Raw genomic sequence first — 24,614 nt, forward strand, 5'->3', positions numbered from 1 at the left:
GAGGGAGTTGAACCTAGGACACTACCCTGAGGAACTCTCATAGTGATGTTTTTGGTCCGAGATGATTTCCTTCAATAACCATAGCTATCTTCTTTTGTGACAGATATGGTCCCAAGTAATGGGGCATTCTCTCCAATTCGCATTGATTTCTTCTCATTGAAACTTTTTAAAAATACTCCCACTCAGACCAAATGATGTCTTGATACCAAGGGCATTCACTCCCTCAAGTACAGAACTTTGGATTACTCCATTCATTTCCAGGCACCCAAACATCAGGAAACAAACACAGAAGCATTTCTTTAGTTTGTATTCCTTTGAAGTTAAATGGATAAGGTCTGCTCTATTCAAAAGATTTAAAATTTTAATGGGATTTGATAGGCAGACATATAAAACTATCTTCTTTGGTGGGGAAACGAGTTCAAGATATCCTTGAATTAAATGGTCTGGCTTTAAGTGTGAAATCAGATTGCCAAATGGCAATAGATTCTGAAACTTTCCAGGCTGAAATTGATAAGATTTGTTGAGTATCAAAGGGACTATGGACAAAGGAATGATGTGTTGGTGCCGGTGTTGGACTGGGGTGGACAAAGTCAGAAGACACACAACATCAAGTTATAATCCAACAGGTTTATTTGAAATCACAACCTTTCAGAGAGCTGCCCCTTCATCAGGTAAAATACAGCTGACAAAGGAGCACTGGGGGTCAAACAGCTTGTGACTTGAAATAAACTTGTTGGCCTATAACAACCTGGTGTTGTGACTTCTGACTTGGAACAAAATAAGGTAAATGAAGTGGTCACTGGACGTGAAACATTAACGCTGATTTCTCTCCACAGATTCTGCCAGACCTGCTGAGTCTTTCCAACAATTTCTGTTTTTTGTTTCTCATTTCCAGCATCCGCAGTTCTTTCACTCTTTTGGTTGTAAATGGAGATGCTGATCAGCCTGGATCTCATGTAATAACCTAATATTTTGTTCTTTCACACGTAAAGAATAGAACAAAGCAATCTCTTTCTATCACTTTTATTAGTGTGGTATTTCTGTATGACTATTTTAGGTGTTACATGCAGCTTAACACTTCTACACTCCATAAAAAATTAACAAACATTTTCCTGAAACCTTGTGACATTTCTAGAAATAACCCAAAATAATACTGGACAATCTACAGGTGTTTTATTTTAATTTAGAGGATTTACTCGATATCAATCTAATTGACAAATTTTCTTAAGAGGTTACAGATTTAAGAATGTTGTGGGAATTCTTTAAAATTCCTCTGCTGAAGGGAACATTGATAATCTTACAATACATTCAGTTTCTATGTAATCAGTACTTGGCCCAAAAAATAGTTACAAAGCAACAAATCAGTCTGAAGAGGGATGCACAGTTTGCATTATATAATTTCCATTTCAAACAGAAATGCTTCACCTCTATGCAGATATGTTCTACATCATTTTTTAGTCCTTTATTAACCAATCAGGTTATCAGTTCTCTCACATACTTTTCGTGATACCCTTGGATTCATGTCACTGCAAATTAATGCAAATCTCACAAAATATTAGGCATTTGTAGACAGCTAGCTAACACTAACCCTCCTGAATCAATCTCTGTGCAGAAGCATACTTAGACATACTTAGACATGCCGAGAAAAAATCTCAAGTAGTGGAAATTACATATTTAAAATGATCTATTCATGCACATCCACATCTTTCCACCACATTCCACACTAAAATTTTCAATTTTCTTTTAATGCCAAGAAAGATTACAGTCAAGTGTACTTGGTCTACAGAGTCATCTTTGCAGTGTGAGTAGTCCTATCCTTCATGTTGGAACAAATCCTGCAGCAAAAACAACTTATTTGGTACCTTAATTGAGAAGCATAAATCCTACGTAGAAACATGGAAATATGGAGGAAATGTACAAAGCACAATAAAGATTGATGTACATACAATAATTGCCCCTGAATTATATTGTGTTGCTTCTATTATTCTCTTCAATCACTTGCAATCTCAGAATGAGAGATGTTCAAAAGGATGCTTTACAAATATGAAGTACAATATAAAAACCGAATGAAACAAGACCATTTACCATGATAAAATTAACAAGCGTAGACTTTGTGTTCACTGTACAATGGAGGTAGAACAACAAAATACAACAGCTGTAGGGTTTTCCAGTTATGTGAGTTTTATTACCAATTAGCCACCCATCACTAAATTCTGATTTAATCTGTAGAAAAATAGCTACAACTGAAGCCATTTAAAAGTGAACATCATGGCTTTCAAGAGAGCAAAATAATCTGAAAATAAAAAAAAAATTCACAACATAGCTGTAATATCCTTGGTCAAAACAAAAGAGACCTTGTCATGATTTCAGTGCCATTTGACCAGCTTTATACATTATTGACTAGTTCCATTGTATCAAATAAAAATTTGAAGTTAATTACAATCTACGGTTGATTGGTTAAATTTATGGCCAATATATTGCTCATCTTTCAATTGCTGAGATACTGTAAAACCAACTATTTCCATTATGACTACTTTAAGAGGATCACATTGAACTGCACTCCTTATAAATTACTGTTGCTTCTCAAGTCAAGAGCCTTGATATTCAACCCATCACCCTCATTGCTAAATACATAGGAACAGATGAGCATTTTATTTTATTGCTAAGGATGAAGAATGACTTAGTCTTCAATGGATTTTAGGAATTTCTCATAGCCCTCTTCATCCATCAATTCATCAACTTCAGCAGGATTATCAATTGTCATTTTAATAAGCCAACCTGTTAAGAAAAATCACCAGGTCACTACATGAAAAGTGTAACAAAAGTTCCTTTTTGCACTACGATATATAGCTGCACGTAAAAATAAATTAATCATGAAGTTCGAAATATTCCTGATATTCAAATATTTTATTTCCCAAGTTACTTAAGAAATATGTTAAAGGTTGTTTGGGAAGTTTTTGGAATAGAGCTGAAAATGTGTTGCTGGAAAAGCGCAGCAGGTCAGGCAGCATCCAAGGAGCAGGAGAATCGAATTCCTGAAGAAGGGCTCATGCCCGAAACGTCGATTCTCCTGCTCCTTTGATGCTGCCTGACCTGCTGCGCTTTTCCAGCAACACATTATCAGCTCTGATCTACAGCATCTGCAGTCCTCACTTTCTCCTCAAAGTTTTTGGAATATATTAGATTAATTTCAAGTAAGTCAATCTAAAAACCAAATTTCTTTTCCTTCAAGAGATGTGTTTTCAAAAGCTAATAGATTTAATTCAGGGAAAGAATATATTTACATTTCTTACAAAAGAAGGACAAAATACGAAGTTACCTGAAAGACTCTCATCTATGAAAATAAACATTTATAAAACGGCATGGCTTCACATTTTTCCAAAATAACCCCAGATAATCTGTTTGGGGAAATATACACTGGAAAGAGAAATACCAATAGAAATATTTTTTCCCATTACCAACGAGCTGTCTTAAAACTACAGGACCTTAGGCTTTACTATTTCCTACTCACATTTGAAGTTTTATTAGCATCATTTAATAATTCACAGATCAATCATGTATCAGGAAAATATTTCACATACATCTTTATATCTGTATTCAAACACAGCCACAGAATGCTTACAATAGTAGAAAATATAAAACCTGGAATTTTCCTGGAAGCAGCCATTGCAATGACTGTGATCTGCATTCCTGGTTCAGATATAAAACCCCAGCAACTTCAGATTTGCAGAGAATATCAACAATCTAGCTGTCCCACAAAGAACAATGGTCAGCAAAAGATAAGCCATGCCCGCCTTTTTTTAAACCATATCCCAGTAAGAAAGAATTTAATTGTCTAAACGCCTGTGTGAATTGTGCTATTTACAATTGTTTTGTAGTAGAAAATATTTTGAAGATCGTAAGACTATAATTATTAATTTCCTGTGGCAGGCATTTCTCTGGATAGTGTTCTATATCATCCCTCACCCTCCTCAGCAGGGTTCTTCAATGTACCAGCAGATCTCAGAACCCCCAACTTATCCCCGCAAAATGAGAGACGACCTCCCTACTCCACAATAATGCTGATTCTTCTATCAACTGGACAAGAGAGTCAGAGATTCCAGAAGGTGAGACAGGAGAAGGGATGCTTGGGGGAAATGAGCCCTGTCCCTGGTGAGATTGTGAATTTTGCAGGGGGTTGGAATGCTTTGATTTTCCAGCTGATATACTTGAGAAGATTTGTTTAAACCTGCTGTGAAAAGCTCCGAGTAAATTGGTAACAAAACCAGCGTGAGCATTGGGCAAACAGTCAATGCCTGAACAACTCAGGGCTTCTGATCCCAAAGACATTGCAATGATGCAGTAGTCTGGGCAGGGTAAAACAGGCAATGGAAGTTTAAACTGAAGTAGCATGGATGTGCATATGTGGGGACTCTCTCAGCATCTCCAGTTGTACCAATGACAAGTTGAGTCAGAAGCTTCCCTGCATATTGAAAGATTTAAGCCAAGAAGTCATCAAACAAGAGGAAGGGGAGGAAGGGCGAGACAGCAGGGACATAATGGCAGAAAAATAGGCTTCTAAAGAGAGAGCATGGAAACATGTGCAGGAACGGCCACTAGAGGAACAGCCACTGAGCCGAACATCAAACCACCCACTGGGTTTCCAAAAATCAATTTGGCAGGGCATTGCAAATCACAACGATCAGATTGAGAAATCCTGTGTAGGTGAATGCATAACTGAGAAGCCATTCAGCCCACTGAATCTGTCCTGCATTCAATGAGATCATGGCTGATCTGACCATTCCCAATCCCACTGTTTCTGCCTTTATTCCATAACCCTTGATTACCATACTGATTAACATTGTGAGTTAAAATCAGAGTTATAGGATTCCAAATGGAGTTTGGGGAGGGTAGAGGTAGAGGGATCAAACAAAGCAGAGCAAACCAAAATTATATGATGATGATGGGGAGTAAAGGGAGGGGAAAGAGAGAAAGCGGTCTGGTGAAGGAGCAGTCTCGGGGAGCAGTGGCATCGTCATTGGATCAACATTCCAAAGACCCAGGCGAATGCTCTGGGGACATGGGTTCAAATCCTTGGCAGATGGTGAAATTTGAATTAATGAAAATCTGGAATTAAAATGTCACTTATCAGCGATCATGTTAACCATTGCAGATTGTCACAAAAACTCAAATGATTCACTCATGACTTTCAGGGAAGGTAATCTGCCATCCTTGACCAAAGTGAAGATGGGCTTTTGCACGAAATGTCGATTTTCCTTCCCCTCGGATGCTGCCTGACCTTCTGTGCTTTTCTAGAGCCACACTCTCGACTCTAATCTGCCATCCTTATCTGGCCTAGCCTACATGCGACTCCAGACCCACGGCAATGTGGTCGATTTGCAACTGCTCTCTGAAATTGCTCCAGCAAGCTACTCAGTTCAAGAGTCAATTTGGGATGGACAACAAATGCTGGCCAAGCCAAGAATCATCAGGTCCTATGAACAAAAAAAAATTTGTTTTTCAAATGGGAAGAAAATGGTATGAGTATGGGATTAATTACGGATTGTGTAAGATGTCAAGGTTCAACAACAGTGATTGCAAGGAATTTTAGTGGAATCAAGCCGAAAGTATGTAGCTACCAGTAGGATTTGTGGAAGTTATTATTAAGCTGAAGGCAATTTCAGTTTGACTCAGTAAATTAGGCCTAGCTCCAGGTTTGTTACTCAACAAGGCAGGAGCACAGTGAACAAGAGTCAACATCCTACATCTGCAATGTTGATCTCGCTTTGCGTAAGGAAACCGTAAATAGCAGAGAGAAGGATCTAGGGTGGAACCAGAAAGTCCACAAGAGATGACCATGTGACCAGAAGCAGTAGCCAATAGCTGTAGCTTGCACTACAGTGAATGGAGCTTGTACATTGGTCATCTATAATTAGAAATATTACGCATGGGTTACCTGTGAATCTCTAACCATTGAACTGGAGCATCATTGATGAGGATTTCAGAAAATTATCCCTGCACTGTCACATACAAACTATAAATAGGACCTTGAGAAACCAACATATTACAAGTGAACTGCAGAGAGGGCTGAATGGATTGATAATCCCAAAGGCAGCAGGGAAGAATCCAGGAGGATGAGAAAATGGCAAAAGTCTCATTCACATCCGAGCAAAGTACTGTTTGTGATTTTGAGCAACACAAGCTCAGCATTACAGTTGGAGACGGAGTTAAGCTGGAGGCTCTAAACAGAAAAAGAAAACGGAAGGTCTTAGATAATGCAATAGTGGGAGAGAATGGAAGCAAAGAGTGTTATTTTGCAGTGTAGGAGTAGTGGTACTGAGGGATCTGAGAGAGGCAACAGAAAACAGACTTTGTTAATTACATTATGGGTTGAGGTGTGGAATCAGAAATTTGGCTCAGAGAGAATCTAAGGTGATAGGCTTAAAGAATTAGTTTAATAAAGTGGTCAGAATGAAAAGAGAAGAATAGTCAATGGCCAGTCTCAATTTCTGGCACATCCCTAAGTGAAGAATGTGAGTCAATAGTTGGATTATTTTGGTGAGTAACATGAAGGATGTGACTTGGAAAAGCGAGGACACCAGGGTTTGAAACCATGATGCTATATGGTCATTATGAAGAGGCAGTTCTGTTCCTTGCAAAATGAATTCAAATGGACATGGTCCCATAGACATGGCTGTTCCTAACTAATGGAATGCTACAGACAAATGGTGATCTAATTAAATGATAATGAAAACAGGCACATTGATCGAAAAGGTCTGAAGATCAACATACGAAATGTTGACTCATTGATGAGCCGGTTGCACAATGACAAGTGCAACGCGTCCAAAAACATTTTGTTGACTTTCTTCCCACTTATTTTAAATTAAGTGAAACTTTCATTATCCATCGTGTTAGAAGAGATCTTTCTGCTGGTCAATGGAAATTGGCAGCAATTTAAGAGTCTTCAGGGTTGGAGAATTTGAGCTATAGGGAGAGGCTGAACAGGCTGGGGCTGTTTTCCCTGGAGCGTCGGAGGCTGAGGGGTGACCTTATGGAGGTTTACAAAATTATGACGGGCATGGATAGGGTAAATAGGCAAAGTCTTTTCCCTGGGGTCGGGGAGTCCAGAACTAGATGGCATTGGTTTAGGGTGAGAGGGGAAAGATATAAAAGAGACCTAAGGGGCAACGTTTTCATACAGAGGGTGGTACTGGTATGGAGTACCAGAGGAAGTGGTGGAGGCTGGTACAATTGCAACATTTAAGAGGCATTTGGATAGGTATATGAATAGGAAGGGTTTAGAGGGATATGGGCCGGGTGCTGGCAGGTGGGACTAGATTGGGTTGGGATATCTAGTCAGCATGGATGGGTTGGACCGAAGGGTCTGTTTCCATGCTGTACATCTCTATGAATCTATATGTTAACTTTGCACATCTAATTATGACAACACCTTATGGTCAAGAATGTGGGGAAGCAGAAGAACACTGCAAAGTGTCAATTCGGCTGTGATATTACACCAGTCAAACAATGGCAAATGTGGAGTTTTCTTCTGTAAAAATTCTGGCAGATAACTGGAGCACAGAGAGTGGAAACTGCATTGTAACACAAAGTCACGCACGGCTAATTGAAATGCTTATTATCGTGGCCAAAATTCGTGTTGAGTATAATTTAAACATCACTGAATAATTCCACAGTTGAAATAAATCAAACTATATTGATGTTAATTAAAATGGAGGTTACTTTACTGGTTACCAGCTTCAAATAATTATCAAGAAATATATCCTAGTTTCCGGCCACCATTCCCCCATAAAAATCAAAACATCCAGCTTAAAAAAAGAAATCACTGTCGTCGGTTTCTGTGTACTGAAAAGTTTAAACCTTCAGGTTTCTAAGATTAATTCACATACCTTCTCCATAGCAAGATTTATTGACTAGTCCTGGATTGTCAGCAAGAGCCTTATTTATGTCAGTTACCTCTCCAGTCAGGGGTGAATACAATTCACTAGCAGCTTTCACACTTTCCAGAGCACCAAATTCATCTGCAGAAGGGAAATTTAATATATAGAAACTGCCATACAATACACTTTTTACAGTGCTAACATTTTTGAAGAAATTTAAACTGTTTACAACACTGACAATAGTCGTACTGTGCTATCAAGCCAAAAACACATTTCATTTATGCCACGGAAATGGCTGACAGATGGAAAGAAACAGCTCAAGGCTGCCACAACACGACAGAGTTTAAACTGCTTTCATCATGTTTGCTTCACTTGTCTGTTTACTTTTTATAATATTAAAAACTATAGTGCAGCCTTCATTCAACAAAGGTTGTATTGAGTGTAAACAACAGTTTATAATGAAGATTTATAAACTCTCATTTTCTCTGTTGTTAATAATGAACCAAAACAGTGCAGCATTAACTGATATAGCATTGAACAATTTACTTCAATATAGGTACTTGTATCAAATATAATCTGCACTTCCTTGAAAATGCATTTAAGACAACTCCGTTTGGTGATTGATTGTACCTGGTAGACAGTTTGGCCTATAGAAGCTCTCACTTAATGAGCTCTATGCATCAACTCATTTTCAATTAATCATGCTTTATCTTGGATTGTACTTTCAAACATATTATACCAGATCAAGAGGAAAAGGTCAGCAATGTTTTTCTGAGTTCTGAGGAGCGGTCACCCAACACAAAACGTTAACTCTGATTTCTCTCCACAGATGGAGGAGAGAATTTTTACAGCAATTTGTTTTTGTTGTTAAATGTTTTTCAGATTCTATCAATGCTGCTTTGCAGTCAGACATTTGGAGGCACAAGAGAGCGGTCAAGAATGACTGGTCTTGAATGCTTGCTTGGCACAAGCAGTATCCTACATCACATCCACCCCACTCAATTACTTACAATTTTCCAAAAAGATTAGTTAATATTTTGGATGTAGGCTTGCTCACTGAGCTGAAAGGTTCATTTCCAGATGTTTCATTATCTTAATAGGTAACGTCTTCAGTGGATCTCACGCAAAGCAACGCTGAAAATTCCTGCTTTCTATTTATATGTTTGGGTTTCTTTGGGTTGGTGATGCCATTTCCTGTAGTGATGTTATTTCCTGTGGCGAAGTCACTTCCTGTTCCTTTTCTCAGGGGGTGGTAGATGAGGTCTAACTCAATGTGTTTGTTGATAGAGTTCTGGTTGGAATGCCATGCTTCTAGGAATTCTCATGTGTGTCTTTGTTTGGCTTGTCCTAGGATGAATGTATTGTTCCAGTCGAAGTGGTGTCCTTCCTCATCTGTATATGATGATACTAGTGAGAGGGTTATGTCTTTTTGTGGCTAATTGGTGTTCATGTATCCTGGTGGCTACTTTTCTGCCTGTTTATCCAATGTAGTGCTTGTTACAGTCCTTGCACGGTATTGTGTAAATGACGTTAGAGGGCATAGAAACATCTGGAAATGAACCTTTCAGGTCAGCGAGCAAACCTACATCCAAAACCTGAACCTGAGCTACAAATCTTCTCAAAATTCGCTAATTAGTTCATATGCTTAAGACAATGGAACAAAATCAATACTCACCCAATTGGTTTAACTTTGTGCCTATCTCTGGCAATCCACAATATACAACATCTCCTAATGCTTCCTAAAGAAAAAAGTAATTAACTATTGTACATCTGAATCTTTATCATTCATTTAACATTGTTAATTCTCTTTTGTGCAACAGGCTGGAAGATATACTTATGTAATCTCAGAACAGCTCAACATTAATATTTTAGATATTTTTTGAAATATTTTAAACATCTTTAATATTTTAGCATCTTCTGCCAGTTTATTTCTCTTCATTCTTTCATGGAGTGCAAGTGTCATTTGCAAAGCCAGCTTTGAATGGCTTGCTTGACCATTTCAAAGGGTACACAAGAGTCAACCAAGCTACTGCAGGTCTGGAGTCACACATAGGCCAGACCAAGTAAGGACAGCAGGATTTCCTTGGAAGATCATTAGTACCAGATGATTTTAAAATAATAATTGATGGTAGTACTATACTGATTACAGAGACTAACTTTATATTCCACATTTATTAAATGAATTTCAATTTGACCAGGTGTCTTTGTAGTATTTACAGAAGGGGTTGCTAGTTTAGTGATGTTACTAATACAGTATTTCCCTCAAATGTCTTCCACTATACACCTACTACATCCAAAGTTGATGAAAAAAAACTTACTTAATCTTTTTAAATCAATTACACTCTTCAATACATGTAGATGCCTCATCCTACTACTGGCAAAAAGGAGTTAGATACTAGAATTTTTTTAAAAACCAAAAGTGATGGAGGGTCAGAAGGTAACACAGATCAACAAGAAAAGGCGTGTTGGTTGAATAAGACTTGGTACAAGGCAAGGTTAGAAAGGATATGGGTGAACTATAATTTACTGGCTTTGGAGGATCAAAAGGTCAATCTGGACAACATTTCAATAGTGCAGCGATGACAAACTCACTTACAAATGGCAATTTCAGCACCTGATGGTTCAGACAGGAGAGGCATTACAGCTACTGGAGTTGGGAGCAAACATGGAGATTAATTGGGATTGGAAGCTCAACACAAGATCAAAAAGAATACCAACGCTGAAGTGTTTAGTTTAGCCAGAGACTGTGACTGAAAAGTATGTTGAAATCAGTTGCAATGAAACAGAGTTTGTAAATGAACCAAAGAGAATATCTTTAGTCTTCTCAACTTTTACTCGAAAGTTTTCTTCTTTCAATACTAGACGTTCAGCAAGCCACCATTGCAGATTGGAGCCTTAGGATGTTACACAGTAAAAGGGGCTACATGAATCCAACTTATTGCTGCTGATGATGCTAAGAGAGATATTCAAACATGGAAATGCTCTAAAGATGGGCGGCAACAAATACAAGGACATTAGAGGGCAAAGAAAGACCAGGGATAGGTCAATGATGAGCCAAGCACGAAAGAGTGAAGGATGGCCTTCCTTTTGTGCAAAGTGATGAGGGTGGTTTTGAAAGAGAAGGGGACAGTCACGGCATAAAGGAAAGCCTTTACAATTTCAATCAAGGTGGGAATGAGGAGGCCATACCAGGTGCTTAGCAATTTAGTAGAAATGGAGTCACAGGACCAAAGGTCAATCTCATGGACAAGATGAGTTCAGAAGGATACTTTGTACTTCATTAACATTAAGTAATAAACAGGAAATTTATATTATTTGTATAAACAGGTATTATGGAAGAAACAAGTATCTCATCTAACTGAAATTATAACCAATCTGCTCGTTTACAGACAGAGGCTTTTAAACAAAGATGCTTCCAGCAAACAATTTCCAAATAGAAATGAACACCTGGAGGTTCTGCACAAAACCAGGATCTGAAACTTTTAGCTATTCAAAATACCCTTCCTTAAATACTTCCAAGATTTATTGCCTTTAATATACTTTTCCCAAATTTCCTAACTAAGTTTTATTGGCCAGGTTGAAAGTCAACAGCCAGAACTTAGAATCACAGAATTCCGACAGTGTGGAAGCAGGCCATTTGGTCCATCACATCCACAATGACGCTCCGAAGTGCATCCCTCCTATAATCACCCCTGTAACCCTGCATTTCCCATGGCTAATCCACCTAGCCTTCAATTCCCATGGGTAATCCACCTAGACTGCGCATCCCCAAACACTATGGGCAGTTTGGCATAGCCAATCCATTTAACCTGCACCCAGAGGAAACCCACACAGATAAGGGGAGAATGTGCAAACTCCACAGAAACAGACAGTCACCAGAAGGTGGAATTGAACTCTGGTCCCTGGCACTGTGAAGCAGCAGTACTAATCACTGAGCCATGTCGGTGCAGCAAGGTTCCTTCAGAAATTTCCAATAATGCAATAAGTCATGTTTTTAATTCATTTCACAGAATGCGGAATTGCTAATAAGGCCAGAATTTATTGTCCGTCCCCAATTATCCTTGTGGACATCATGATGAGCTGCCTTCTTAAACCACTGTGGTTAATGCACTAAGTGCATAAAAGTACACTTACAAAGAGAATTCCAAAGACTTGGACTCAGCAATGCTGAAGGAACAGCAATATAGTTGCAAGTCAGGAATGTGAGAGGTTTATGAAAATTTGAATTAAGAGCAGGAGACGAACGTTTGGTCCCTTGATAGTTGTCATTCAATAAGAATATGGCTGATCTTATTGTTTCATGTTCCCACCTACTCCAATAATTTTTCATTCCCTTGCTCGACAATTAAAAGCTACAATCTGCCTTTGCCTTAAGAATATTCAATTTCTGTTTTCACTGCCTTTTGAGGAAACGAATACCAAAGATTCATAACTCTCTGGAGAATACAGTATTATCTTCAACTGTCTTAAATGGGCGATGTCTTATTTTTAAAAGTGACCCTTGTTCCAGAGTCCCCACTAGTGTAAACATTTCTTCCACATCCTCCTGATCATGACCTCTCATGATTTTCCAAATTTCAAACAAGACACTTCTAAACTCAATGTATATAAGCTTAGTCTATCAAAACTGTCCCCATAAGATAACCCACCTAGAACTGTTAGTAGTCAAGTCTAGCTTGGAGGCAATAATGTTGCCATGTACCTGTTGCTCTTTCGTCTTCAGGGATTGGCAAGAGCTACTGAAGAAGCCTCAGTAATGTACTTCAACTTTGTGCCAATCTTAGAGGGAGTGAATATTTAAGGTATTAAATAGGGTGCAAATTAAGAGCATGCTTTGTCCTATATATAGTGTTCAACTCAAGTGGAATAATTCATTTGTTGTGCTATTCTGTACTGAATGATGTGTTCAAAACTTTGGTGTTGAAGCCATTTCTTTTTCTAACTGAGAAGTTTTGTTTGCAGGTAAGTGGTAAGAACTAAGTGACAACATTAGAACATAGAACAGCACGGCATAGTACAGGCCCTTCGGTCCACGATGTTGTGCTGAGCATTTATCTTAATCTACGACCAACCTAGCCTATACACCCCTCAATTTACTGCCATCCATGTGCTTTTCCAGCAGTCACTTAAACATCCCTAATGTCCCTGACTCTAGTTTTGTGAAGTCATATTGTCTCAAACACTGTGCACACACGGGTGCAATATTTAATACAACTATTTTAACCAAAGCTTACCAAACTTCTGAAAACAATACATGTTTCTTAAAATGTCAGGGATTGAGTTTTAATGGATGTAAATTACAAATTGGGACTTGGGAACAGAGTGTTTGGCTAGATTTTGTGTACCTGCAATGCATGGGAAAAATACTGTACTGATGCAGGCTTACATCCATAGCCTAATTTTCAAAAATGGTTAGGATTCAGTTACCTGTTCAATATAAAGCTTGTGCTGTACTGCTGCAAATTTTAAATGACAAAAATAAATTGATATGATCTCTATATTATTCTGAGCCAGTTACCTCAATTACAGGAGTACAGACTGTACCACATTGTGCAAAATTACTACTGGGGAGCAAGTTCCTGTGCCAAACTTTGTTCAGCACTTGCCCACATTCATGCCTACAAAATGTATTCACAATGGCAAATGATAACAATTGTACATAAAAGGATAGTAAAAACATATAAGCACTGATACTGAAGTGAACCTTGATCACACCAGGACTAAAACTTGATTAGGAAAAGCTGATCTTGCAACAGCTATCCCAGTAATGGACGAAGTCCAAGAACTTTCAAGCAAAGCTTGTGCACTTAAAACAAGCACAGCCAATATCACAATGTTTAGAAGTGATAGACTGATATAAAAGAATTGTATTGGATGGTAATAAATGAAGCACCCACCTGGGCATAATTGCTAATCCCCACTGTACCAATTCCATTTTCAACCATCACCCATTCATGTTTGTCTGTAAACTTGCGAGCTGGAATACAAAAATAGCCAATACCAAACGGATTATCTAAGGTTTAGCAATCCATGTAACATTAATATTTACATATCAAGTATAACTTGCTCTTTATTAAAGCTATGAACTCCTGATTAAGGATGTACTTCAGATACTGTACCATATCTAATCATAAATTAAAGTATTTAAATTGTACAATACAGGAATCTAGTCTTATGTCATGACTGAAATATAATTACATTTTTCTAATGTAACAAGGACCGCTCCATAGAATTTCATTGTTTGTTCACATGTATTTATTAAATGCAACATTCCTTGCCATGTGTATAATGCTTCTTTGTTCCCAAGTCCCAATTTGTAATTTACATCCATTAAAACTCAATCCCTGAAAGGCAGTAAGGCATGGTAATATATAAACTGATATTTTCGAACAACAAATATAAAACATTATACTTAAATCAACAGTGGCCATGAAACAGACATAACTATTAAAAAATAGTCCCAATGATCATGCATAATGTGAATATAACTTCTGCTCTTGATTAATTATCAGATAACTTTATCATTTCTGTTGCGGAATACAAAAATATAACCTCTATTGTGTAGCTTCACAGCAAGTTCGTTCCAGCGACAATGGGTATAGAAACATGTTGATGGACACCAGAACAACATGATGAATACAAGATTGGATTACGTGCACACTAGTTATACACTGACCTCAACCTTTAGCATACGCTCCACTATTCATGGTACACATTCTCATATTCAGTACGAACCCACTCAAAACAGACAGACCATTTTTTATTTTTGATCATTTTTGATGAAGTATGGATCAGAGAATCACATTGTATGAAGACTCGAGAAGACATTTTATAAATTGGATATCCTGATTAATTCTCTGTATCTTATAGTGGATACCCTGAACTGTCACTACTTTGAGTTTATGCTAAAAGTCCTCCGTAAAGCAACTTAGTTGGAGTTCCTACATTTATATTTTGTTATTAATTTTATGTTTGTTAATTGCACTACGATCCTGTGTTGATTTCTCCTTTGATGTTCTACTGACTTCAGCTCTTCTATCCAAATATGTAGCTTTACCAAATTGGGAGTCAAAATCAATTCAGAAACAATTCAGAAAAGCAACACACAAGAGGCCTGTGAGATTATTCTCCATGTATTTCCATCAAAGTAACCAGAAATATCCAGTTTCATTCACTTTCTTTCAGTAACAGCAGCCTTTTATTCACCATTCTACTTTCAAAGACAGACTTATTTAGAAATATCCATAGTCCCAATCCTAGCCTTTCCTTTTCTACTCTGTCTACAGATTCCTGCATGGCTTTGCTGGCATTTTTCTGAAAGTATCTTTGAAAGAACTGCCACATTCTCCTCCAAGCAGTTTAACTATTGCATCTCTCACCTCTCCTTCCAAATATAAAACTTTGTCCAACACGTCCACATCACCCCAAAGTTTCTCCCAAAGTCCTGCACATAGACAAAATTTGTGTTGCCATTTGTATGTTATTCAAGAAAAGGTAATGCACACAAACTAATGCTGCTGACATTTTGTTCCTTTCACATTATAGTGGTAATAGTCACTAGATATTCCACATGGGATTAGGTAATAGGATGCATGGACACTGATAACTGGTTAAACTGCATTGAATGGTGTTTGCTTTGGTCAGTATGTTGCCAAAAGTAACTGGTGCTCTATTGCAGGACATATGGGCACTATTACGGCCTATGTGTATATTAATTAAATATATTACATCTACGTGCTAACCACTATAAACTCTAGATCCACACTTAGAATGGAAATTGCCTATGTAGGTTTGTAACAAGTTAGAACTGCATGCTCTGTTGTGGAGGCAATACAGCATCACCACTGATTAGGTTGTGCCATCCCGTCCTGGAACATTAACAAAGACTTCTATTAGAAATACAGACAAATTTTTCCACAGCAGTTTCATATAAATGTCAAACGTAGTTCCTTGCTTGCTTACTTAAAGTATCATACTACTATGTGTCTGACAAAAATCAGTATCACCATAAAAGTGATGATAGTGGTGTGTGAATTACTTATGTTTGGAAATATTACACTTATTCGCTGTAAAATTTTCTCCACTTTCTTCCTTGTCAAATTGAAAGCCAGCCAATATATGCCTGTCTTTCATTCAATCCTCAGAGATTGGTTTCTGAACTGGGTGCCATTTTGTGTCCAGAATATCACTTACCTTGAGAATGCACCTCCTAGCTCAACCCTGCCTTTACTTCCTTTCCCCTCTTGCAAAATATCAATGTACCTTCACCATCACTATTCAGTTCTTTGGTATTCTGTCCCCTTCCCCAATGCTCCCAATATGCCAGGTACACTTCCACCAAAAACAAATTCTATCTGCCATTTCTTTGTATTCCTGCTCACCTCTGAGCTTGTTGCAAGTTGGCACATCTTTAAATCTAAAATACATTCTGATTGATGTATAATCAGGAGCTCTGATAATATTGTTACTTAAATGCGTATCCTCCAGTGGTCAATGACCCTCGTAACAAATACCACCAACATAGCATATAGGCTACCTTAAGCTGATAAAGTTGAATCAGGTAAAATGGTCAAATGAAAACGTTGTTAGCTCATCAATAAGTGGAGGACATTCAAATTAACTATCGTGAAAACTGAACAAAGGCTTCACATTTCATCCTCCCATGCTGTTCTTTGTTCTCCAACAAGGTCATGTGAACAACTGGCACATGAACCTAGCTCAATCAATCAACCAACCAAACAATCATATCCTTATTTAAACTAACAGCTCAGACACTATTATTAGTCACTTTGAACACACTCAAAAGACTTGCTGAGATATCACAACATTGGAGCTTTATCCTAGTTTATCACAACTGCACACCCTGCAAAACTGCACACAATGAGATGATACAACTAAAGGAAATTACTGAATACTTGAAAGCCATTATCACAAACTGAAGAAAGTTGGAGGGAGGCTATTAGAGTCATAGAGATGTACAGCATGGAAACAGACCCTTCGGTCCAACCCGATCTAGTCCCACCTGCCAGCACCCGGCCCATATCCCTCCAACCCCTTCCTATTCATATACCCATCCAAATGCCTCTTAAATGTTGCATTTGTACCAGCCTCCACCACATTCTCTGGCAGCTCATTCGATACACGTACCACCCTCTGTGTGAAAAAGTTGTCCCTTAGGTCTCTACAAATCTCTCAACAAGTAGGTCATTAAAATCCAGGAGAGCATCACTTATCCATTAGATTCCCATAAAAATCCATCTGATTGACTGATGTCATTTATGGGAGGAACCTGCCTTACCTAGCTGGTCTGGCCTAAATGTCATTCAAGACCCACTGCCGCATAGTTGACTTTTTACTGACCTCAGAAATGGCATAGCAAGTTACTCACTTAGACCACAGGGAAAAATTAATAATGAAACCAGTTGGACCACATGACAATTGACTGAGGCATTGGAAATGACAATGACACTCACAGCCCTGCTGACTGTGCAAAGTCCTCCTTACTAACATCCACTGGCTTATGTCAAAATTGGGAGAGTTGTCCAACAAATGAGTCAAGCAATAGTCAGATCTAGTTATATTCACCAACTCATACCTCACAGACAAATTTCCCAGACAGCACTATCACTATCTCTAGTATGTCTTGTTTCATCAGCAGGACAGACCCAGAGATGATAGCACAGTCACATACAGTAAGGAAGTTAGCCCTGAACATTTGTTCCAGATCCACAGAAATCCCATTATATGTCTGAACATGGGCAGGAAAGCCTCCTAATTTGTGCCTACTGCCCTCTCTCAGGTTGTCAATCAGTACACCTCCATGTTGAGCACGACTTGAAGGGGCACAGAATGTACTCTGAGGTGAGAGGTCTTCAATGTCCATCACCAAGAGTAGTTTGCATGCATTATTGAGAGAGCTGGCCAAATCTTAAAAGTAAATTGCCACAAGTCTATTTCTGTAGCAGTTGGTGAGGAATCAAGTACAGGGAAAAAAAAACTATTTGATCTTGTCCTCACCAAGGCAAGTGTCACAGATGCACATGTCCATGTCATTATTGGTAACAATCACAATCCTTGTGAAAACTGAGGAAGTGGTGATGCCCTTGTGGTATTGTCGCTAAACTATTACTTCAGAGACCCTTGTGGGGACTTCAGTTCAAATCCTGCCATGGAAGGCAGAGTTACCATTTTGAATTCAATGAGCCTTCTTCAAAACAGTTTTCTCCCCTGCTTTTTCCCCCACAGATGTGGAGTTTCTCCAACAATTTCTGTTTTTGTTCCAGATTTCAGATTCAGAACAGTTCTAAGCAAACCAAAACTGGGTATCCACGAGGCAGTGTTTGCCATTAGCAACAGTTGAGTTTAATCATAATCTGGAACACCACCTTTCCCTGTATATCTTCCCCATGACCATTAGCATCAACCCAAGAAACTAACCCTTATTCAAATGAGTAATGCAGGACAGAATGCCTAGAGCTATATCAGGTATACTTAAAATAAGAACTGCCAAGATGTTAAAGCCCCAACACAGTACTACATACATACAAACACAAGTGCCTGTAATCTATAACCAATAAAATCTGATTGAAAGTCTGTAATCCTTCCATGTTCAGTTGGTGGCAGACAATAACCAATTAATTGGAGGAGGCAGCTCCAGAAATTTTCCAATCCTTAAAATGAGTCAGAAGCACAACTCATGAATGTAAAAGATAAGGCCAAAACATTTGCAAATGTTAATGTCAGAAGTACTACATGATTGTCCATCACAGATTCTTCCTGAGGTCCCAAGCAACAAAGATGTCTTCAGACAATTTGATTCTCTCCGTTTACTATCAAGAAATGGCTGCAGACACAAAAATGATTCTGTACCCTGTCACCATCCTAGCACGAGTATCCAAGACATGCTGTCCTAAGTCAAGCTGTTCTAGTACAGCTGCAATGCTTGCATCTATCCAACAATACAGAAAATGGCTCAAGTATGACCTGCCAAATCCAACCCAGTCAATTATACTGTCCTATCAGTCTACTCCCAGTCATCATTATAGATGATCATTGGCTTTCTGCAAGGCTGAAGCTAACAATAGATGGAAGAACAAACAGATTTTAAAATCTGAACAGAGCAAATTCCAATGCTGTGGGCAAAGGTATTAAAGTATTCCTTTGCACAATAGAATCTGTCACTTGGTTATATTAATCAGTCAACCCTTTTGAGATTAAACTAGTGCAGAATTGTTTGAAGGATTACTGCTCATTTGAAAGAAATTATGCACTATATGTATGATGCACCAAAAATGGAAGTATTGGCAAGTTATTGTCAACAGTGTTATCATCAATACTTTCACAACAATAACCTTCACTTGTGCTCAGTTTCAGTTCCAGTATGGAAACTCAGTGTCTGAACTTGTTACAACTTTGGTGTAAACATTGACAAAAATGCTGTCGGAACACAGACTGCAAGGCAACAGTGACTGCTCTTTACATCAAAGTAGCATTTAAGCTGGTGTGGCATCGAGAACCCGAGCAAAATTGAAGTAAATGAGAATCAGGGGAATTTTTTCTAATGGTTGGAGCCTTAACCTGGCACAAAGGAGGAGAGTTGTGATGATTGGAGGCCAATTATCTCAGACACACCTAACTGCCGGAGATTTTTCTTTCTTTAAAACAACCTGCTCAGATGTGTAAAGACACACCACTGGAGCAGATGGGACTTGAACCCAGACCTTCTCACTCATAGATAGGGACACTACCACTGCACAAATCCAATTTCCTGAGAGTGGGCCCAACCATCTTCAGTTGCAACAATGACCTTCCCTCCATCATAGGGTCAGAATTGAGAAGGTACATTGTGCAATCAATGTTCAGCAGTCTTCACAATACCTCAGATTTGGAAGCATTCAGTATAAATGTCTGGACAACATTTTGGTTTCGACTGAGAAGTGATAAGTAATATTCGTGGCAGGCAGTGACCATCACCAAGAGAGAATCTAATCATTTCCCGCTAACATTCAATGACATTATCACTGAATCACACCAACATTCTAGGGGTTACCAGTGACGAGAAATGCAACTGGACAAGCCATATAAGTGCTGTGGCTACAAGAACAAGTCAGAGGCTAGGAATCTTGCAGTGAGTAACTCACCTCCGGACTCTCCAAAACCTGTCCACCATCTACAAAGCACATGTCAGGAATGCGATGGTATATTCTCCAACATGGAAGAAACCCCACACCATCTAGGACAGGGCAGCCTTCTTGTTTGGGATCCCATTCGCTACCTTGACCACTCACTCCCAACACCACTGGCTCTGTCTCATACCCCAGTTGAATTGCAGCAACTTGGCAACCCTTTCCAAAATTTCAATCTTTACCACCCAGAAGGACAAAAGGTGATGAACATCACCATCTGCAGCACTTCAAAAAATGGCAACTCATCAGCACCTTCTCAAGCTTAGTTGCAGATGGACAAATAATGTCAGCCTTGGCAGAGATGCTTACACCCCATGTAAGAATAAAAAAAGTCTACTTCTTCAGGCAGCAATGTCACATGGCACAGAAAACCCCCCAAAAAATGGCAAACGGTCTTAAAACTGCTTCAACTGTGAAATCGGAGAAACTAAACAGGGTATATGGTAAAAGTAAGAGAGACAAGAAAGAACGCACTGACAAACAGCAAGCTGATTGCTTTCATTCATCAGATCTAGTCAGTACCCAATAAACCTAGTCAGCCAATTCCTTCCTCAAAAATTGTACCTCTGGTCCAAAATCTCTGCAAAACAAATAGTGATTGTGTCCAATATCAAATTCCCACTTGTTACTAAACTGGAAAATAATATGCCCAATCATTTCCCCACCTCTCCACAGCTTCTCTGAAAGTTACCACTTTCCTCATGTACATTGGAATGTACTGATGTTTTGTTAACTCACTTTAAATCAAACTTTTGAAGTTGGGATCAAGATATTTAAACATAAGAGCTAACACCAGGAATTCTACATAACACAAATAAAAGGGAATTACTTCAATATTATATGCATTTGAAGCAGTCCTGCTGCTCAATAATGGCTTGAATGACTTGTATTAATTAAAGTGATTTCCACATTAAAACAAGCCAAAACACGTTTTATGTGGATTGTAACATCTTGTAACATTATGCCCAATGTATTATTCTGCTACTGACACAAAGCGGTGTAGATAACAGTGTCAATTTATCATATGGCATAAATGTACCCTTCCTGGGTCATTAGAAATATAAGACTCAGAGGCAATAATAAAGAATAAACACTGTGGTGAAACACACTTGGGGTTGTTTTCATAACCTCCTTGAAAGGAGGAGATCATGCCAGGGCTGTAATTGGTAACATCTACTAGAAAGGAGATAGGACTGACTGCAGCAAATATGGAGGGGTATGTCTGCTCCACCACAAGGACAGACACCAATAGCACAGTTCAATTTCTGTACCACCCCCACCTTCTCAACCATTGCCCTCACTTGAGAGGTGGTGATCCTCAGTTAAACCACCACCAGTCATTTCTCTCCAATGAGAGATCAGCCCTATGGTCCTCAGACTATGGTGATTACACTTAATAGTGCAGTATGCAAGTGATGGTCCTCACCAACAGATCCAGAATAGACACGATTCAAGGGCAGGCTGTGGTCAGGCAAGGGCGTGTCAACGCATCAATGCTCTTTTCCATCTTCTGTGTCTCACACTGCACACTAGCTCTATTCCCACTGCAGCAAAATTCATCTACAGGACCAGTAGGAAATCATTCAACCCGCAACACTTCCAATCCAGAATGATGATTACCCTCACCCCAATCATTGGGTTGCAGTGTGCAGACAATGCATGCACGTGCGCACATTCAGAAACTGAGCTCCAAATTATCATTGATGCAATCATGGAAGCATGAAAGAGAGAATGGGCTTTAAGCTAAATAATTGGGAATCAAAGGTCCTTGCTCTCACTGTACAACACTGCATCCCCCCATCATCACCAAGATCCATACCAAAAATGTGGATCGGTTTCTATATCTTGGGAGACCCCCCACCCCCACCCCAGTAATCAAGGAAGAAATTCAACATTGCCTCCAACATGTCAGTACAGCCTTTGGCCACCTATTGTAGCGTGTCTGATGACAAAGACTTCAAACCCAGCACCAAACTCATGGCCTACAAGGTAGCAATGTTAGCAACTCTCCTGAACATGCTGGAGACATTATCAATGCAGAGCAGACACTTTGGACTGTTTGAAAAAGATGTCCAGCAAGCCACAGCAGAATTTGCCTGCATGATAGGCACTCCTGTATCAGTGTCCTTTCTCAAGTCAACATCTCCAGAATCGAGGCACTGGTTTTGGTCAATCAGTTGCGTTTGTCTGGGCCTTTGTCGTGTGCATGCCTGCCAAAAGACTTGCAGATAAGCTCTCTACTTCATGTTTCATCATGGCAAATGGCTACCAGGACAGCAGAGGAACTACAACAAGGAAGCCCTTAAAGCCTCCCTGAACATCTACACTGACCTTCTCTTGCCCCAAATCATCCAAAATGGAGAAGAAGCACCTGTGAAGGTGCCAATAATTTCGAGCACCTCTGTCATGTTCAGACATTCCTGTTGATGAAGGGCTTTTGCCTGAAACGTCGATTTTCCTGTTCCTTGGATGGCGCCTGACCTGCTGTGCTTTTCCAGCACCACTCTCTAATCTCCAGCAACTACAGTACCCACCTGCACCTAGGCTCAGGCATAGGCCAAGCACTAGCAATGGAAGGAGCGCAAGATCACTACTTCAGGAAACACCACTTGTCCAACCTGTGATAGGGTTTGCTTATCCAGTATTGGATTAGTCAGTGACCTCAGCATAACACCAGTATGGAACAAAGTGACCCTCAGTGAAAAGGACTGTTTAAAATAACAATGATAACAACTTGCAGACAAGCCAAAAACTTTAGTTCTTTTAAGAAAAAAATGAAATTCCTTATTTAGTCACAAAGTATTTGCTAATGAAGTTTCTCTGTACTTCAGTCAGACTTATCTAAAAACGTTTGTTACATATTCCATGGATTAGAAACGAAACTCTCATATCACACCTATCACAGAATATGCAGATAAAAGAGTTGTTAAATATTGCCAGGTAATACAGTCGCTGCAAATGCTGTGGGATTTAAAACGAAAGGTGCTTGCACTCCGATCCCAGGGCAATTAGAATGACACGGTGCACTGCATTCCTTTAGTGTTGCACCTCCAAAATCCATACTTGATTTTCAAAAATGCATTTCCACGAACTCTTTCCTAGGTGACAAAAAAACCGAATGCAAACTTTACATGAAAAGCACAATGACGTTATTGTTTAAAAAAAACTTAAATATAACAGTAAACGGCCCCAACCTGGCCAAGTATTTGACTCTTTTGTCAGCTCACCTTAATCCATCTGACCTCTCACCAGCTCTCTAATTAGGAAAACGCTGCAACAAATTACACATAAGTATAAATAAGAAATCAAACCGACAGGAAAATAAACATTACAACCAGGCCCAGCGTTTGCAAATAAAGATTTTTTTCAGATTTTAAAACGCTATAAAGCTAAGTTGCAATCATGACCTGGTCTTGACTTAGTTCTTGATCGGCCACTGCTCTGCTTAACTTTGCTGCCTTCTCGCTAAACGCTTCCAAGTATCCCCCACCACCCCCAAAAGAAGGAGGCAGACGCACCGGAGAGAGCCGGTCTGCCGGTGCTCAAATTCCGCAGCGGCCAGGTGATCCGTACCGTCCTGTGCAAAGGCTGCCAGGGCATCGGAGCGTGCAAGCAGAGGGAAGTCACCACTCGCAAATTCGACACAGTGCACCTCCACGCCATCTTTGCAAAGCAGCAAATAAGCGTGAGCGGATGGGGAGGCGCGAGAGGAAGTGCCCGGGAGCCGGCGCGAGGGGTGGAGCTGTCACTCAATGCGGGGGAGAATGGAACGGAGCTTTGGAGGAGCTGTCACTCAATGCGGGGGAGAATGGAACAGACCCCTGGAAGAGTTGTCACTCAGTCTGGGAGAGAATGGAACGGAGCCCGGGAGGAGCTGTCACTCAGTCTGGGAGAGAATGGAACGGAGCCCGGGAGGAGCTGTCACTCAGTCTGGGAGAGAATGGAACGGAGCTGTCACTCAGTCCGGGATAGAATGGAATGGAGCCCGGGAGGAGCTGTCACTCTGGGGAAGCAGCAGCGCCCGGACTCTGAGGCAGCATCAATGAATAGAGCAATCTAACGTTTCGAGTCTAGATGAAGAGTCATCTGTACTCGAAACGTTAGGTCGCTGTGTCTCCACGGATGCTGCCTGCCCCGTTATCATCTCCAGCATTTTTTTTTGGTTTCAGTAGAGATTTCAGCATTTGCTCCTCCCTCTCTGGTAGTGTAGCTGGGTTCCCTAGTTAGGTGGATGAAAAGGTATTCCACATTGGGACACCCCTGAATTTCCCCCGTATTGGGACTCAGTCTAGATGAAGAGAAATGAATTGAATTGAAATTAGAAATGAATTGAAAGTTCGACTCAGACACTAAACAAACAATCAAGCCTACCGGTTTAATGCAAGACTGAAGGAGAGTTAAATTGTCTTCTTCGATTTTTTTTTCGTTGAGATTCTTCTATTCAAAGAAAGACAGTGGCGTTGTCCTCTGGGTCCGAGATAATATTTATAATTCTAACAACAGACAAATCAAAAGGGCCCATCAAAAGGGCTATTTCAATCACTGAGAATGA

General features: G+C 39.5%; 1 protein-coding gene across 1 annotated transcript; it reads right to left on the reverse strand.

Moving 5' to 3' along the window:
- Window positions 1-1,007: 1,007 nt before the first annotated feature.
- gcshb (glycine cleavage system protein H (aminomethyl carrier), b) lies at window positions 1,008-23,754 on the reverse strand. The gene is made up of 5 exons (XM_072595960.1): window positions 23,581-23,754; window positions 13,775-13,854; window positions 9,553-9,616; window positions 7,887-8,018; window positions 1,008-2,778 (listed from the first exon to the last, which is right to left on the reverse strand). The coding sequence occupies exons 1-5, from the start codon at window positions 23,723-23,725 to the stop codon at window positions 2,681-2,683; spliced, it is 519 nt and encodes a 172-aa protein (XP_072452061.1). The 5' UTR covers window positions 23,726-23,754; the 3' UTR covers window positions 1,008-2,680.
- Window positions 23,755-24,614: the final 860 nt, after the last annotated feature.

The sequence above is a fragment of the Chiloscyllium punctatum genome, chromosome 26 (assembly GCF_047496795.1).
Source record: "Chiloscyllium punctatum isolate Juve2018m chromosome 26, sChiPun1.3, whole genome shotgun sequence".
NCBI lineage: Eukaryota > Metazoa > Chordata > Chondrichthyes > Orectolobiformes > Hemiscylliidae > Chiloscyllium > Chiloscyllium punctatum.

What these genes read in the sequence shown, in the direction of transcription:
- gcshb (XM_072595960.1), bottom strand. Translation starts at nt 23,725, where the DNA reads ATGGCGTGGAGGTGCACTGTGTCGAATTTGCGAGTGGTGACTTCCCTC. An exon ending in GGATTAGCAATTATGCCCAG is followed by an intron (nt 9,617 to 13,774) that starts GTGGGTGCTTCA and finishes TTTTTTCTTTAG; the next exon opens with GAAGCATTAGGAGATGTTGT. An exon ending in TAAATCTTGCTATGGAGAAG is followed by an intron (nt 2,779 to 7,886) that starts GTATGTGAATTA and finishes TTTTCTTAACAG; the next exon opens with GTTGGCTTATTAAAATGACA.